The sequence below is a fragment of the Lontra canadensis genome, unplaced genomic scaffold (genome assembly GCF_010015895.1).
Source record: "Lontra canadensis isolate GAN:19392208 unplaced genomic scaffold, GSC_riverotter_1.0 scaffold131, whole genome shotgun sequence".
Taxonomy (NCBI): domain Eukaryota; kingdom Metazoa; phylum Chordata; class Mammalia; order Carnivora; family Mustelidae; genus Lontra; species Lontra canadensis.
The window spans coordinates 1,236,187-1,249,740 of record NW_022631125.1 but is presented as its reverse complement, the minus strand read 5'-3'; the positions used below and the strand labels follow the sequence as shown (position 1 = coordinate 1,249,740).

At 40.3% G+C, this 13,554-nt stretch overlaps 1 protein-coding gene across 13 annotated transcripts in view; it reads left to right on the top strand.

Annotated features, from left to right (window-relative positions):
• The window catches only part of CASK (calcium/calmodulin dependent serine protein kinase), a 354,889-nt gene that overhangs the window by 166,080 nt on the left and 175,255 nt on the right, over positions 1-13,554 (top strand). For all 13 annotated transcript variants that reach the window (XM_032842480.1, XM_032842489.1, XM_032842484.1 and 10 more), the window contains exons 4-5: positions 340-417; positions 4,918-4,990. In XM_032842480.1, the coding sequence (XP_032698371.1) occupies positions 340-417; positions 4,918-4,990 (151 nt within the window). The remainder of the gene's footprint in view (positions 1-339; positions 418-4,917; positions 4,991-13,554) is intronic.

The window sequence follows — 13,554 nt, the reverse complement described above, 5'->3', positions numbered from 1 at the left end:
AAGGAGGTTGAAATAACTTGTTAGAATCATTAGCTGTGGGGCACTGGGTGGCTCAGTGGGTTAAGCGTCTGCCTTTGGCTCAAGTCATGATTCCGGGGTCCTGGGATCGAGTTCCGCATCGGGCTCCCTGCTCGGCGGGGAGACTGATTCTCCCACTCCTACTCCCCCTGCTTGTGTTCCCTCTCTATCTCTCTCTCTGTCAAATAAATAAATAAAATCTTTAAAAAAAAAAAAGAATCATTAGCCGTAAGCCAACTAATAACTTCATTACAGCCTATTCATTTTCAGTGTTTTCTTCCTGGAATTTCCTCTGACATTCTTTTTCATATTTTTCCACAGTATGGATGGAGCAGATCTGTGTTTTGAAATCGTAAAACGAGCTGACGCTGGTTTTGTATACAGTGAAGCTGTTGCCAGGTATGTCATTCATATGGACTCCCCAGAGGTCAAGGTGGAAATAAAAGAAGGAAGTGACAAATCACATAAAGTGACCTGCTTTTTGAACTGATGATGACTTTATTGCCAGTCTTTCCTACAAGGAGCATGTCTGTCTTAGTGCTTTAGTGGAACCAAAGTAGCAACTGGAAACTCAAAATATTGAACCATGCATTTATCTATTAATACAGGCTTACAGCTTAACATAGTACTGCTGTCTTTACCATTTCTGATGACTTTTGTTCAGAGAGGGATTTGATAGCTCAGCAACCATGAAGAATCAGATTTGGGGGTTTTTTGTGTGTTCTATCTTTATTTTGAGCGGATGTGCCTTATTAGTTCTTCACTTTGTCTTTTGGTGATAGTGAATTGTTATGTGGCCAATTAATCTGACGAAATGCCCAGAACAGAGGAAGGAATAGATATAAAAGCACAGTGCTCCTGCTAAATGTATTTGCTTCAGGCCAGTGTGTGATCTCCCAAGCAAATGGTGGCCATTGTTCTAAGTCAAGTTGTAAGGAACCAATGGCTCAAAATAAGGAGTAAAGTTGAAAAATCACAAGAGCCATGCACTAGGCCACTTGCCTATAGATTTATAGCAATACAGCTTTCTGCTTTGGTGGCATTCAATCATATCATAAATACCCACTTCAGTGGGTTGCCTTTTTAATACATGGGTCTCCTCAGTTACCAACCATAATATGTTAAAGGATTCAAACCCACAACTCTAGTGAGTTTTTTTTAAATCCCATTTTTCTATTAGTTTTGAGTTTATATCATAATATAAAATTTTTATTATGTATTGTGCTTCGGAATTTAAAAGCATTCTTTAATACCAGAATAGTCAATGTGATCTTGAGTTTTCTTATGATACAGCAGTAAACCACTTTATTCAACTAAATGAAACTCTCAGACCCTTGGGCATTATTATGCATATTTACTTCTTCAAGAATTTGAGACAGCCTGCCTTTTGAACTTTCCCACATTGATCTCTTTCAATAGCATCATCAGATAGGGAAAACTAAAAATTCTGAACATTGAGTTTATAGAACAGTGAAGTCTGATGAAGGAAGAGGACTTTTTTCCTTTTGAACCACAGTAACGCTTGGGTACCTGGTGGATGTGCTCGGAGTTGATGTTCAACCACTACCATTTGTACTCTGTTCCCCACTCATCTCTATGGCTTTTCCTCAACTTCGAGCCTATCTATGCCACTGTCCTGGGCATCAGGATAGGGAGAATAGTCCTATGTAGAGATGATGCCATACAGTGACACAAAAGGAACTTTCCAGAATAGTCCAGTAAAGAGTGGCCTCAGGACCAGTCAGCGACACTGCAAAGAGAGAAATTTGGCACAATTTATTAAAGACCCTTCCTAAATAAGGACAAAAGGCCGGGGGGGGGGGGGGCATCCTCAGAAAGCAGTATTAGGCATGTGCCCTTTGCAGAAAATCAGTGACCGTACAACAAGTGCATGTAGAGCCTTCCTCGGGCTGGAGAGCGTTCAACTGGATGACTTCTAACCTGCCCGCCTCCTCTGATTCTGTGATTGATCGTTGAGAAATTTAGTTTGCATCAGTATTCTAGTGAGACCAACTGCAAGAAGACTCTGAGGCACCAAGAAATCCAATTGATAATGTTTTTCTCCAACTGGCTGAGCTTCAAGAGAAGCAGCAAAGCATGGCATAAAAGGAAACTGCATACAGTCCTTACAGCCTAATTAGTGATTACCTCTGTTCTTTCAGAGGCGATGAGTTGTGGAAGGCACTAACATACAGAATCAGATTATCAAATCACACTCCTACAAATCAGAGCGATCTTCTTACCTAGTACCAAGCTTTACTAAATAATTACAAGGATACAGGCAATCTAAAGGCTCAGCTGAAACAAAAAAGTCTGGGTTTTCAAGGGCAGCTTCCCACATCAGAAATGCACCTGTGGCCCAGAGTAGATGAGGTATCGACATGAGGTCTGTGGGATCCCACACACACAGGGGAGCCTTGCAGTCACAAGACGTCTCCATTGTATGCCTCAAGGAGTCATATAGCTTCCATGACCTCCTCCAGGAAGCGAGCCATACCTCAAAGATCCCGGATTCTATTTACCACAGGTAATCCTTAGCCCCGGACATTCTCTTAAGAGCATTTCAGAGACAAGGTCTCTTCTGCCTCGCAAGAGTGTTCATCTCTTTACCTAGAGTCTCCTTCCCTCCTTTCTTCCACCACCCCGGAAATGCAGGCTTCCACAGGAAGTGAGTGGATTGCAGGCCTCAGTTCTTTCCTCCCACTGAGTTGTCCTCATTCCTGATCCTTACAGGAGATAGAGACAAACTTATATATTGCGAAGTTTCTCTGAAAGTATAGGCCACCGTGATGATTCATGAAAATGAAGCTTTCTAATTAAAGTTTAGTCAGCAATTCTAGGCAGTGTGGGTGGATTTTTGCTTCTCTCTTTATTCTGCTTGCACACTATTCACGTGCACAGCCTCCCAGAGTCATGACTGGGAGGGTGGAGAAAGATCACTTTAAATCTGTAATATCTGGGGAGAAAAAAATTGTATCTTCCCCCAACACACTCCAGAGATTCTGATATGTATATATACCTGGGTCAAATAATTGAGCACTCTGATAATTAGATGAAAACTGCTCATTCGCTGAGGTTTTGTTTTTTTTTTTCTTAATGAGGCTTTGAGATAGGACTTTTCTTCAGGCTAAAGACATATCAGTGGCTCTCTTAGTACTGTGTATCCAAAGTAGTCCATACTATAGGTATAAGCTATGTCCAAATTACCTAATTTAAACGTACCCACTATTCTAATGTTCACATCTAGATGCACGAATAGGCTGTTCCTCAACCTTTGATTAAACTTAACAATAATAATAATATTGTAATAATAATGATTTCCCCTTTGTAGCACGGTTCAGAGTTTACAAAGCACTTTCACTTTTGTCTCTGCCATTTCAGGGGGCCACATAGCCTTCAAACCCTGATTTGAGCCAGGAAAGGGCCAAGTTAAGAACCCCTAACTTAAACAGAAACTTAATTGTAGGCTTCGCAGGCCCAGGCAAAGAGTATATGACCACAGCCCCTTTTGTGTGTATCTGCAAAGTAAGAAAAATTGACCAGAGAACTAAGGACAGTATGAGCTAAGTTCTCTGCTTTAGAACCCAGGTGTGGGGAGACAATGATAAGTGTAGAAACAGAGTCTGGGGTTGGGTTTTTTCTCCTACCTTGCATTTAAAAAATGGAACCTTCTGATCGATTGTAGTTCATGAAGTAATGCACATGTCAAGGAGAGGGACATTCATGTGAGTTTTGATGGTAGTGTATACCTGAGAGGGAACTTGATGGAAATGCCTCTTAGTTGTATATCAGGAGTGGGGATTTTTTTTTTTTTTGTCACAAGGATGCATACAAGGGCATTTGCAAGTACTGGTAAATTATTTCGTTTTTATGTAAAGTGTGAAGAATAGAAGATCTGGAAAGACAAAAATTCAATAAATACAATAAATAACATTGCATATCTTGCATTTCTATGTCATGCCTGTTTGGGAAGGAAAAGGGGAAAATGAAAAAGGAGGGGGATAATAGGAAAAAGAGAGAGATAGGAAGGGAGTAAAATATAGAGGAAGAGAGGATAAGAAGACACTCAACAGGGAAAAATAGAATTAGAGGAAGAAGAACCTAGAATTAAGGGACTGAGGGAAGTCAAAGTAAGCTGTGAAGTAATACCGAATACACGTCCTTACTCTGGTCACACCCTGTTGCTGGTTGACCCTGTTAGCACTTTTTAAGGACTGTTCTTTATAATGCTGACTTCTCCTGTGTTTTTCCCCTGGACCTTCCGGGGAGCCGCTACAGACCCCCGCTGGCCACGTGATGAGTCTGACTTCCTAGGATTTCAGCCCAGAACAACTCTGCTTTGTTAAGAGATGCCCCAGCTAAAACTCCTTTCCTTGCAAAAAGAGATTGTACACATAAAGAGGTTCTTTCCTCTTGTTTGTACTTAAAGCTAAATGGAAATAAGGCAGAGAGCCAGCCTCTGCTGGCAGATAAAAGGCTCCCATTCCTTTAGTCAGAATCCATGGTGCACCTCTGAGCACTGTTCACTTAATAGCAATCCACTGTAACTAAGTAGAATTAACCGAGTGTCAGAGACTCGCTCCCCCCACCCCGCCCCATGTTTTCAGCTTGAATTTTTCATTTGCCGAGCTATTTTACTTATGAACTGTGAAATTCTTTTGATTTGGTTATCTTAGAAAATACAGAACGCAATATTTCTTCATGAAGCTTATAAACTCATGGGTCTGCCAACTTTTTCATTATTAAGCCTCACCTTTCACAAGACTTGTCTGCTCAAATGAGAAGTGTCCATGGGCAGTGAATATGAAGATGGGAGTTACAAACTAGGGACACTGTATATTAAGTTTTAAAAATAAAAAATTTTTATTACAGTTTGAGATTTCTTTTGTTTTTCTACAGTCATTACATGAGACAGATACTGGAAGCTCTACGCTATTGTCATGATAATAACATAATTCACAGGGATGTGAAGGTAAGTCATTTTTATCACTTTTTTTTAAAAATTTCTTTTCAGCCTAACAGTATTCAATGTTTTTGCACCACACCCAGTGCTCCATGCAATCCATACCCTCTCCAATACCCACCACCTGGTTCCCCCAACCTCCCACCCCCTGCCCCTTCAAAACCCTCAGGTTGTTTTTCAGAGTCCATAGTCTCTCATGGTTCACCTCCCCTTCCAATTTCCCTTAACTACCTTCTCCTCTCCATCTCCCCATGTCCTCCATGTTATTTGTTATGCTCCACAAATAAATGAAACCATATTTTATCACTAACTTTAATGTTTATGAAGAGAAACTGATAAAAGTGATAATGATCAGAAGTGTTTCTTTAATATTCTTATAGAGAGCACCTTAAGGTTAATTTTACTTCCAAATTAACATTTATTTAACTACTTTATTTTTTTAACTACTTCATATTTGAAGAGTCATATTCATTCTTAACAGGAACACTTTTATCATTTCAGTTTCCTTATTCTTATTAAAATGTACATGTATTCTGAAATTGTTATTCCTCTTTTGCCATTATGTGTTTAAGAGAGAAATGAAAAATCCAACAAATAGGAAGAACCAAATAATAATCCTAAGTTAATTGGGGGGAAATTGGTTTATATTGGTTATTTGGTTTATATAGTAAAAGTTAATTATATGCTTATATTGTCATAGTGTTGCATACATAATAGCATTTTTGCACATAGTTCTTTAACATAGTCTGAAATCATAAATAAAAATGTAATAGTTTTGCACCCTTAGGAATGTGCCTACTACTATTATTCGGTCTTTCTGCCTATTTCTTCCCAGTATCAAGTTCATGAGAACTGTCAGTGCCTGGCTCATAATGGTGTCAGGCAGAACATGGAGGCAGGCCAGAAAGTAAAACAGTGGGCCTTCCTCCTGATACCCAGCCCCCTCCAAGGCCTCAGATAGCTAAGTGCCCCTGAGGTCTCCCTAGCCCTATTGTCCACTTTCTCTCTCTGGTATTTTGTCGCTGGCCTCTCTCTAACACACAGCATCTACAGACATGGGGCTCTCCTTCTCTCAAAACGTATTATCAGAGGCCTGGCCTCTTCACTATATTTTAATGGTTAAGAAATTTAGTAGAGTTTAGTTAAATTTTCTAGAACGTTTGGGAAATTTTAACTAAATTATTGTGGTTATAAGCTGAGATAAAACCATAAGGGAAGGAAGGGAAATCTGAAGAAGGAGAATCAGAGATGGAGATGAATCATGAAAGATTATGGACCCCAGGAAATAAACTGAGGGTTTCAGAGGGGAGAGGGAGTGGGGAGATGGAGTAACTGGGTAATGGGTACTAAGGAGGGCATCTGTTGTGATGAGCATTGGGTGTTACACGCAAGTTATGAATCATTGAACACTACATCAGAAACTAATGATGTACTATACAATGGCTAACTGAATGTAATAATAATAATAATAATAATAACAACAAAAAATAAGCTGAGGTAAAGCGTGAGCAATTCCAAAACAGTCCAGTGGAATGTTACCATAGCAAATGAAAAAAAAATGTACAGAATATACTTTAGTTGTAAAAATCTTACTCTTTCCAAATGTGATAGGAAAAGGAGAGTCTTATTATCAATACTCAGCACTGAAGAACCCAAAGGATACGTAGCACTTTTATAAAAAAGTATTTTTCGGTTACACAAATAAAGAGAATAACAAGTGTAAAAAAGTTAAAGGAGGGAAATTGTCAATGATAGTAGCAGGCTGTGTTACTCTCCTGCATTTAATTAATATAAGAAAATGCAAATATAAATAGTAAAGTGTATCTCCTCATATATATTATAAAATAGATGATAAAAATGACACTTTGAAAACTTAAAATTGTGTAAATAGATTTTTAGTTCATATAATAGCACTGCTTTAGAAACACTTTTGCTCAGGAGGCAATTTTTGAATTCTGTTCTTGAAGAGTAATTATATGAACATCATATAATAAGTAATGAGTGACAACATACTGTACTGTAATACTTTCAATAATACAGTCAGCTTTTTTGCTCCACATGACTCGGCATCAGGGAAATACAAATCAAAACCACAATGAGATACCACCTCACACCAGTCAGAATGGCTAAAATTAACAAGTCAGGAAATGACAGATGCTGGCGAGGATGCGGAGAAAGGGGAACCCTCCTACACTGTTGGTGGGAATGCAAGCTGGTGCAACCACTCTGGAAAACAGCATGGAGGTTCCTCAAAAAGTTGAAAATAGAGCTACCCCGTGACCCAGCAATTGCACTATTGGGTATTTACCGTAAAGATACAAATGTAGTGGTCCGAAAGGGCACGTACACCTGAATGTTTATAGCAGCAATGTCCATAATAGCCAAACTATGGAAAGAACCTAGATGTCCATCAACAGATGAATCGATAAAGAAGATGTGGTATATATATACAATGGAATACTATGCAGCCATCAAAAGAAATGAAATCTTGCCATTTGCGACAATGTGGATGGAACTAGAGGGTATTATGCTTAGCGAAATAAGTCAATTCGAGAAAGACAACTATCATATGATCTCCCTGATATGAGGAAGTGGAGAGGCAACGTGGGGGGTTGGGGGGTAGGGAAAGAATAAATGAAACAAGATGGGATCGGTGGGCGGAGACAAACCATAAGAGACTCTTAATCTCACAAAACAAACTGAGGGTTGCTGGGGGGAGGGGGGTTGGGGGGGGTTATAGACATTGGGAAGGGTATGTGCTATGGTGAGTGCTGTGAAGTGTGTAAACCTGGTGATTCACAGACCTGTACCCCGGGGGCTAAAAATAGATTATATGTTTATAAAAAAATTATAAAATATTTTAAAAATTTAAAAAAATACAGTCAGCTTTTGATTAGTCATGGTATTTGATATGATCATCCAAAACCAAATAAAATCCTGAAGTAGCTATATTTGAATATTGTGCTTCAGCTTCTTATTTACCTTCTGATCGATTTATTCAATAAATATTCGAGTGTGTACTTGATGCACAATGCTGTGCTCGGAACCCTAGAGATACTATGATGGTCTCAGTAGGGGGATGAGGCAGTGTATCTGTTACCGACGGCTGCAGATCAACACATAACTGAACTTGGGGACTTCACACAACAACTGCTATTTATTTGCTCACAATTCTATAATTTGGGGCAGAGCTTAATGGGGACGGCTCGATTCTGTTGACAGAATATGGGCTGAGGCAGCCTGGCTAGTACCCACATGGGCTTCAGTCTTGTGGCATGTCCACTGAAATGACCAGAACAGCTAGGAGCTTGCTGGGCCCTTTTTGCAGTCTCTCATTCAGGGTATTCCTCCCTCCCTCCTTCTTCCCTCTCTCTCTGTCTTCATGGGGCCCCGTTTCCAGCAGGACGGTGTCTCGGGGCTCCAAACAAGCAAAGGTGGAAATTGCCAGGTCTCTTGACGCCTAGGCCGGAAGTTGACACTGTGTCATGTTCTCTGCATTATGTTAGTCAATAGATTACAAGACTAGCGTGGATTCAAGAGGAGGAAAAATAGATGGTGTCTTCTGGTTGGAGGGGCAACATTAGGAATTTATCTGTGGCCATCTTTACAGACAAACAAATAATTATTGTCCAAGGTAGAGGGTGGGAAATAACATTAAAAGACAGAGCCCGAGAAACTTCACAGAGATCATGTTTGAGCCTGGTCTTGAGTCATAGGGAAGTTACATGAAGACAAAAGGGCTTTTCAAGGAAAGGCTCAGAATTAGTTTTGCATGAGATTTTATTAGTTTATTATCCCTAAGGCACATGCCAAATAAGTTTGAGGAAGCACCCAGAAACATGTTGAGGAAGTGAAGATAGAAGTAATTCTCAAACTGCAAATAAGAAGAAAAGGTACCATCATCCAGTTGGCAAGTGCACTCAACACAGAGCACACACTAATGTTGACATTCGTTATATTTCAGTGCCTGAAATCTATATGTTTTATATGGGTAAATGGAATACTCACATTTAGCTAATCAGTAATTATGAATTTGGGTAAATTTTTGTTAAGACATTCATCCAAAACTATGCATCAAGTGCTGTCGGGGGAGGGGGGTGAGGCAGTAGTCTAAGAACCGGAGCTCTATCAATGAACAAAACAGAGTCACTGCCTCCGTGGAATAAGCTGGCTTTCTAATTCAGGGAGACCAACGCTAACCAAAGCATAAATAAGTCAACTACATAATAGGTTAAGATGTGAAAGGGGCTGCAAGGGAAACAGAGTGGCCAAAGGGATAGGGACTACTTAGAGAAGGGGTTGTAATTTTAAACAGGGTGGTCAGAGAAGACCGCATTGAAAAGATGACATCTGAGCAAGTACTCACAGGAGGAGAGAAGGTGGGCTGACTGATACGCAAAGGAAGAACGTGTTGGGTAGAAGGAACAGCCAGTGCGAAGGCACTAAAGCAGGAGCATAACAGACCTATTTGCAGAATAGCAAGGAGGCCAGTGAGGCTGGGGTGAATTGAGCCGTAAGGAGAGTGGATAGGTAGATGAGGTTAGAGAGGAAAGGAGGGGAGGGGCTTTGACTTCTACTCTGAGAGAAATGGGGATTCCCCAGAGGGTTTTGAACAGACTGTGATCTGACTTTCCACAGTAACAGCAGTACATCGCTTCGTTGATGATACATTGAACTAGGGGCTCACAGGTGGAAGCAGGGAAACAGAAGATGGTCCTGCCTAGCTGGACTAGAGTGGTAGCAGTGAGGGAGTAAAAATGTAGATTCCAGATATATTCTGAAGGTTGGGTCAACAGGGTTTGCTAATATAACTTTAGTAACTCAGGTAACCCAAAGTAGTTTTATTCAGGACCTTGTCACAGGAGTTTTCCAACGTTGTGGTCATTATAAAACTTCAATAGCAGTACATCTCACATGGCTAATAACTTCAAATTTCTATTTGACGTGTTGTTAATGTTTGCTAATAAAGCAGCCTGTTAGCTTTTCATCACGTTCAGATAGCCTATATTCAGTGACTGGCCTGTGTGTAGATTTCTGTATAGGTTTTGGTTTCTGTAGTTTGTTTTTGTCAAAGTTTTCTTCCCTTACGCTTAACTAAAGAAAATACAAAAACATTGCCATGTTGTATTCCGTTTAGAAGAATTTACTTAGTCATCTGTTTCATCTTGCCAAGAATATTCTCCTGTTCTCTCCCTTTCCTTCTCTCTCATAACCCGTGCACCAATCCCAAAGCATTAGATTTTTCCAGAGGTCCTGGCATTTTATTAATTAGTAATTTTTTTTCTTAACTTGATAGGCATTTCTTTTTGAAAACATTATAATTGAGTCTAAAAATGTTTGGTCATATCAAAGTTAGATTTGAATATATGGTACCTCATGACCTGCAGTGGGAACTTGCTTTGGAGAAGCATAAATTGCATAAAAGGCAATTGTGTAACGCTTTGAAATTCAGGGAAGCATATCTTCATAGTACATGTTTCTCCCAACTCCCAAGTGTCCCACACTAGTGACATTTTGGGTCAGGTACTTTCTTGTGGGAGGCTGTCCTGTGTATTACTGCCTCTACTCACTACATAGCAATAGTATTTCCCCTTAGTTGTGACAATCAGAAATGTCTCCAGTCATTGCCAAATGTCCCCATGGGCACAAAAGTCTCCCCTGGTTAAGACCCACTGTATAATACTACATTGTTCCTGCTTTACCTCCCCACAGGCATTAATTAAGGCATGCGTGTCTTCTTTTTTCTGTCCTCTTCCCTTTTATTCCTCATTTTCTTGTGAGAGGATACGAAAACTTTCATTATGTTTCACATCTTTCTCATTTCTTCCTCTCACCCCGAAATTAAAAGAACTCTAGAAAGAAATAGTACAGTTGCCAAGGTAAATGCAAAGCCTGGCTCCCTGCCTGCCTTCAGTGGCTCTATTAAGCATTAAGAGTCAGTGGGTTTTTCTTGTCGCCCCCCAACTCCTGGAGACAGCTTTATCCTACGTCACCTGGGCGTGGAGAGACGAAGCATTCTTAGACCTTTCTGTGGCTCTGACCTACTGACATCCAATTTTAATAGCTGAAGTTGAAGTTGCTTCTCTAAATGCAAATGGCCATGCGCAAAGTTACTTTCTGTTCCGAGTGGGACCTGTGCCCAGGAGGTTTGGGGGCTTGGTGTCGAGTTCTCAGAACTGTGCAAAACCCCAGAGCCAGACAGTCATAGACACTCAGCCAGAAGCCTCCACCCAAGCATTTCTGCCTGCGCTTCCTTGAAATGGTTTTCCTCCTAACTGGTGAACACGCCTGGCTGCTCTTTGGTCCCCTTCTGTTCTCAGTTCCCCTTTCACCTGCGTAGGGCCAGACTTGATAAACAGGTGTTCATCACATTACACTAGTTGCTATGGCATTATGGATTTCGTACAGTATTTCTTCCCCTATTGCGCTTGGTTGCTGACATTTCTTCTACCTCTCTTACTCCCAACTTCCCAGAAGTCCCTCATATTGTATCAAGAAATTGAAATTCTCATTAAAATGAAAACGTGGGGTTTTTTTTATTCTTTATTATAAGACGTACACTGCTTCATCCTCTGCATTACTTTAGCAAGATTGAACATAATGCATGATTAGTTTGAATGTGGGATTTTAATAATTGTACTTAGAAAAATGTCATGAATTATATGATCTAAAATTTGTCTTGTGTTTCTAACTGCCTTGCTTCTCTTCTCCCACCCACTGTTCCAAAAAGAAATCATCTCCTTGATTTAGAAAGAAAAGAATGAGGGGTGCCGGCCTGACTTGGTCAGGGGAGCATGCAGCTCATGATCTTGAGGTCATGAGTTCAAGCCCTGTGTTGGGAGTAGAGATTACTTTAAAAAAAAAAAAAAGAAAAAAGAATGTCTGTGTCTTTTGCTTATTAGATGTGAATTCTTTCACCGCTGCTGTCCTTGTGCGCCTGGGCAGCGAGCACGTATGATATGGCCAAAGCATTTTCTCCTGTCAGGTAGAAAACCTTTCTAGCTGTCATAACTCTTCCCACCAGTATCCATTCAATTTGAATTTGGGAGCAGTCAGAGGAAGGTCCATGGCTTTAGGCGGTAGGGTTGAAATGCTTAGCAAATTACCAGTGTCCCTCTGTGCTGCTTTTGCAGTTTGCCAAGCCAGATTTCCTTTCAGCTTGTCTTCTTCCCACATTTGTTCCTGACAACCCCCACTCTGTAGCCTGCAAGGCCCGGGCTGGGCTGGGAGAGTCCTTACCGAATAAAGAAGATTGACATCTTCCCCTCCCACCCCACAGGAAGTAGAAGCTCTTCCAGATTGAGTAGTCTATCCATAAGTTTGCTCATCTATTCTTTTTTTTTTTAGATTTTATTTATTTATTTGACAGAGAGAGAGAGGTCACAAGTAGGCAGAAAGGCAGGCAGAGAGAGAGGGGGAAGCAGGATCCCCACTGAGCAGAGAGCCCGATGTGGGCCTTGATCCCAGGACCCTGAGATCATGACCTGAGCGGAAGGCAGAGGCTTAACCCACTGAGCCATCCAGGCGCCCTGCTCATCTGTTCTTAATGGTTGTATTCCCAATGAGTAGTTTGAAAGCCACCTTAATGGGAGTGTGTATATGGAAAGGATAAAAGGGAAAACAAATATTTGTCGTGCCTGTTTTCTGTAGTGAAGCTTGTTTGGCGAACAGGCTGACATTTGGAGCTTCTGCAATTTTGTTTGGCTGTAACCCACGCATTAAAAACCTTGCTTTTCTCAAACAAGTGTTTGCCAGAGGGCAGGGGAGTGAAGGAATGGGTGAAACAGGTGAAGGGGGTTAAGAGGCACAAACTTCCAGTTGTTATAAAAGAAACTAGTCATGGAGATGAGAAGTGCAACGTAGGGAATACAGCCAATAATACTGTAGTAATGTTATACGGTCACGGATGGTGGCTACACTTACCGTGATGAGCACTGAATAATGTATAGAATTGTCGAATCAACTATGCTGTGCACCTGAAACTAATCTAACATACAACATGACATCTTGTGTCAAATATTACAATAAAAGTTTTTTGAGCACAGTTTTTCTGAAATCCACACTTTAAAGGTAGAGTAATTTAGAAAGTAGTATTTCCTCTAAAATATTTACCACAACATTAAATGGTCAGTTTGTTGATTACACAAAAAAATTCAACATGTTTTACAATTACCTATTCAGGAAAGTATCTGTGGTGTGAAGATGAGCATGGTGATAATAAGCTCAGGACAGAGAATTAAAATGGGAATTTTCTATCAGAATGAGTAACTTAAAAGAGAAATTGCATACCTCTTTTCCTCTTCTTTAAATGTAGGAAACTCTACTTTGATAATATTTTATATCTTTTACATAAAATTGTGGCAAGGCAAAGTGATGTTTTTAATAATGATCTTTAGAGGAGGTATACATATAGACATAGATACACACACACACACACACACACACACATCCATATATATATATGGTGAGATTTAATACTGTATCACTTATGTAAAATGAAAGCAATGATTGGACACCGCTGTTTACAGCCAGCACTTAGGGAATCAACCTAGAGTTCCCAGGTCTGCCTTTGT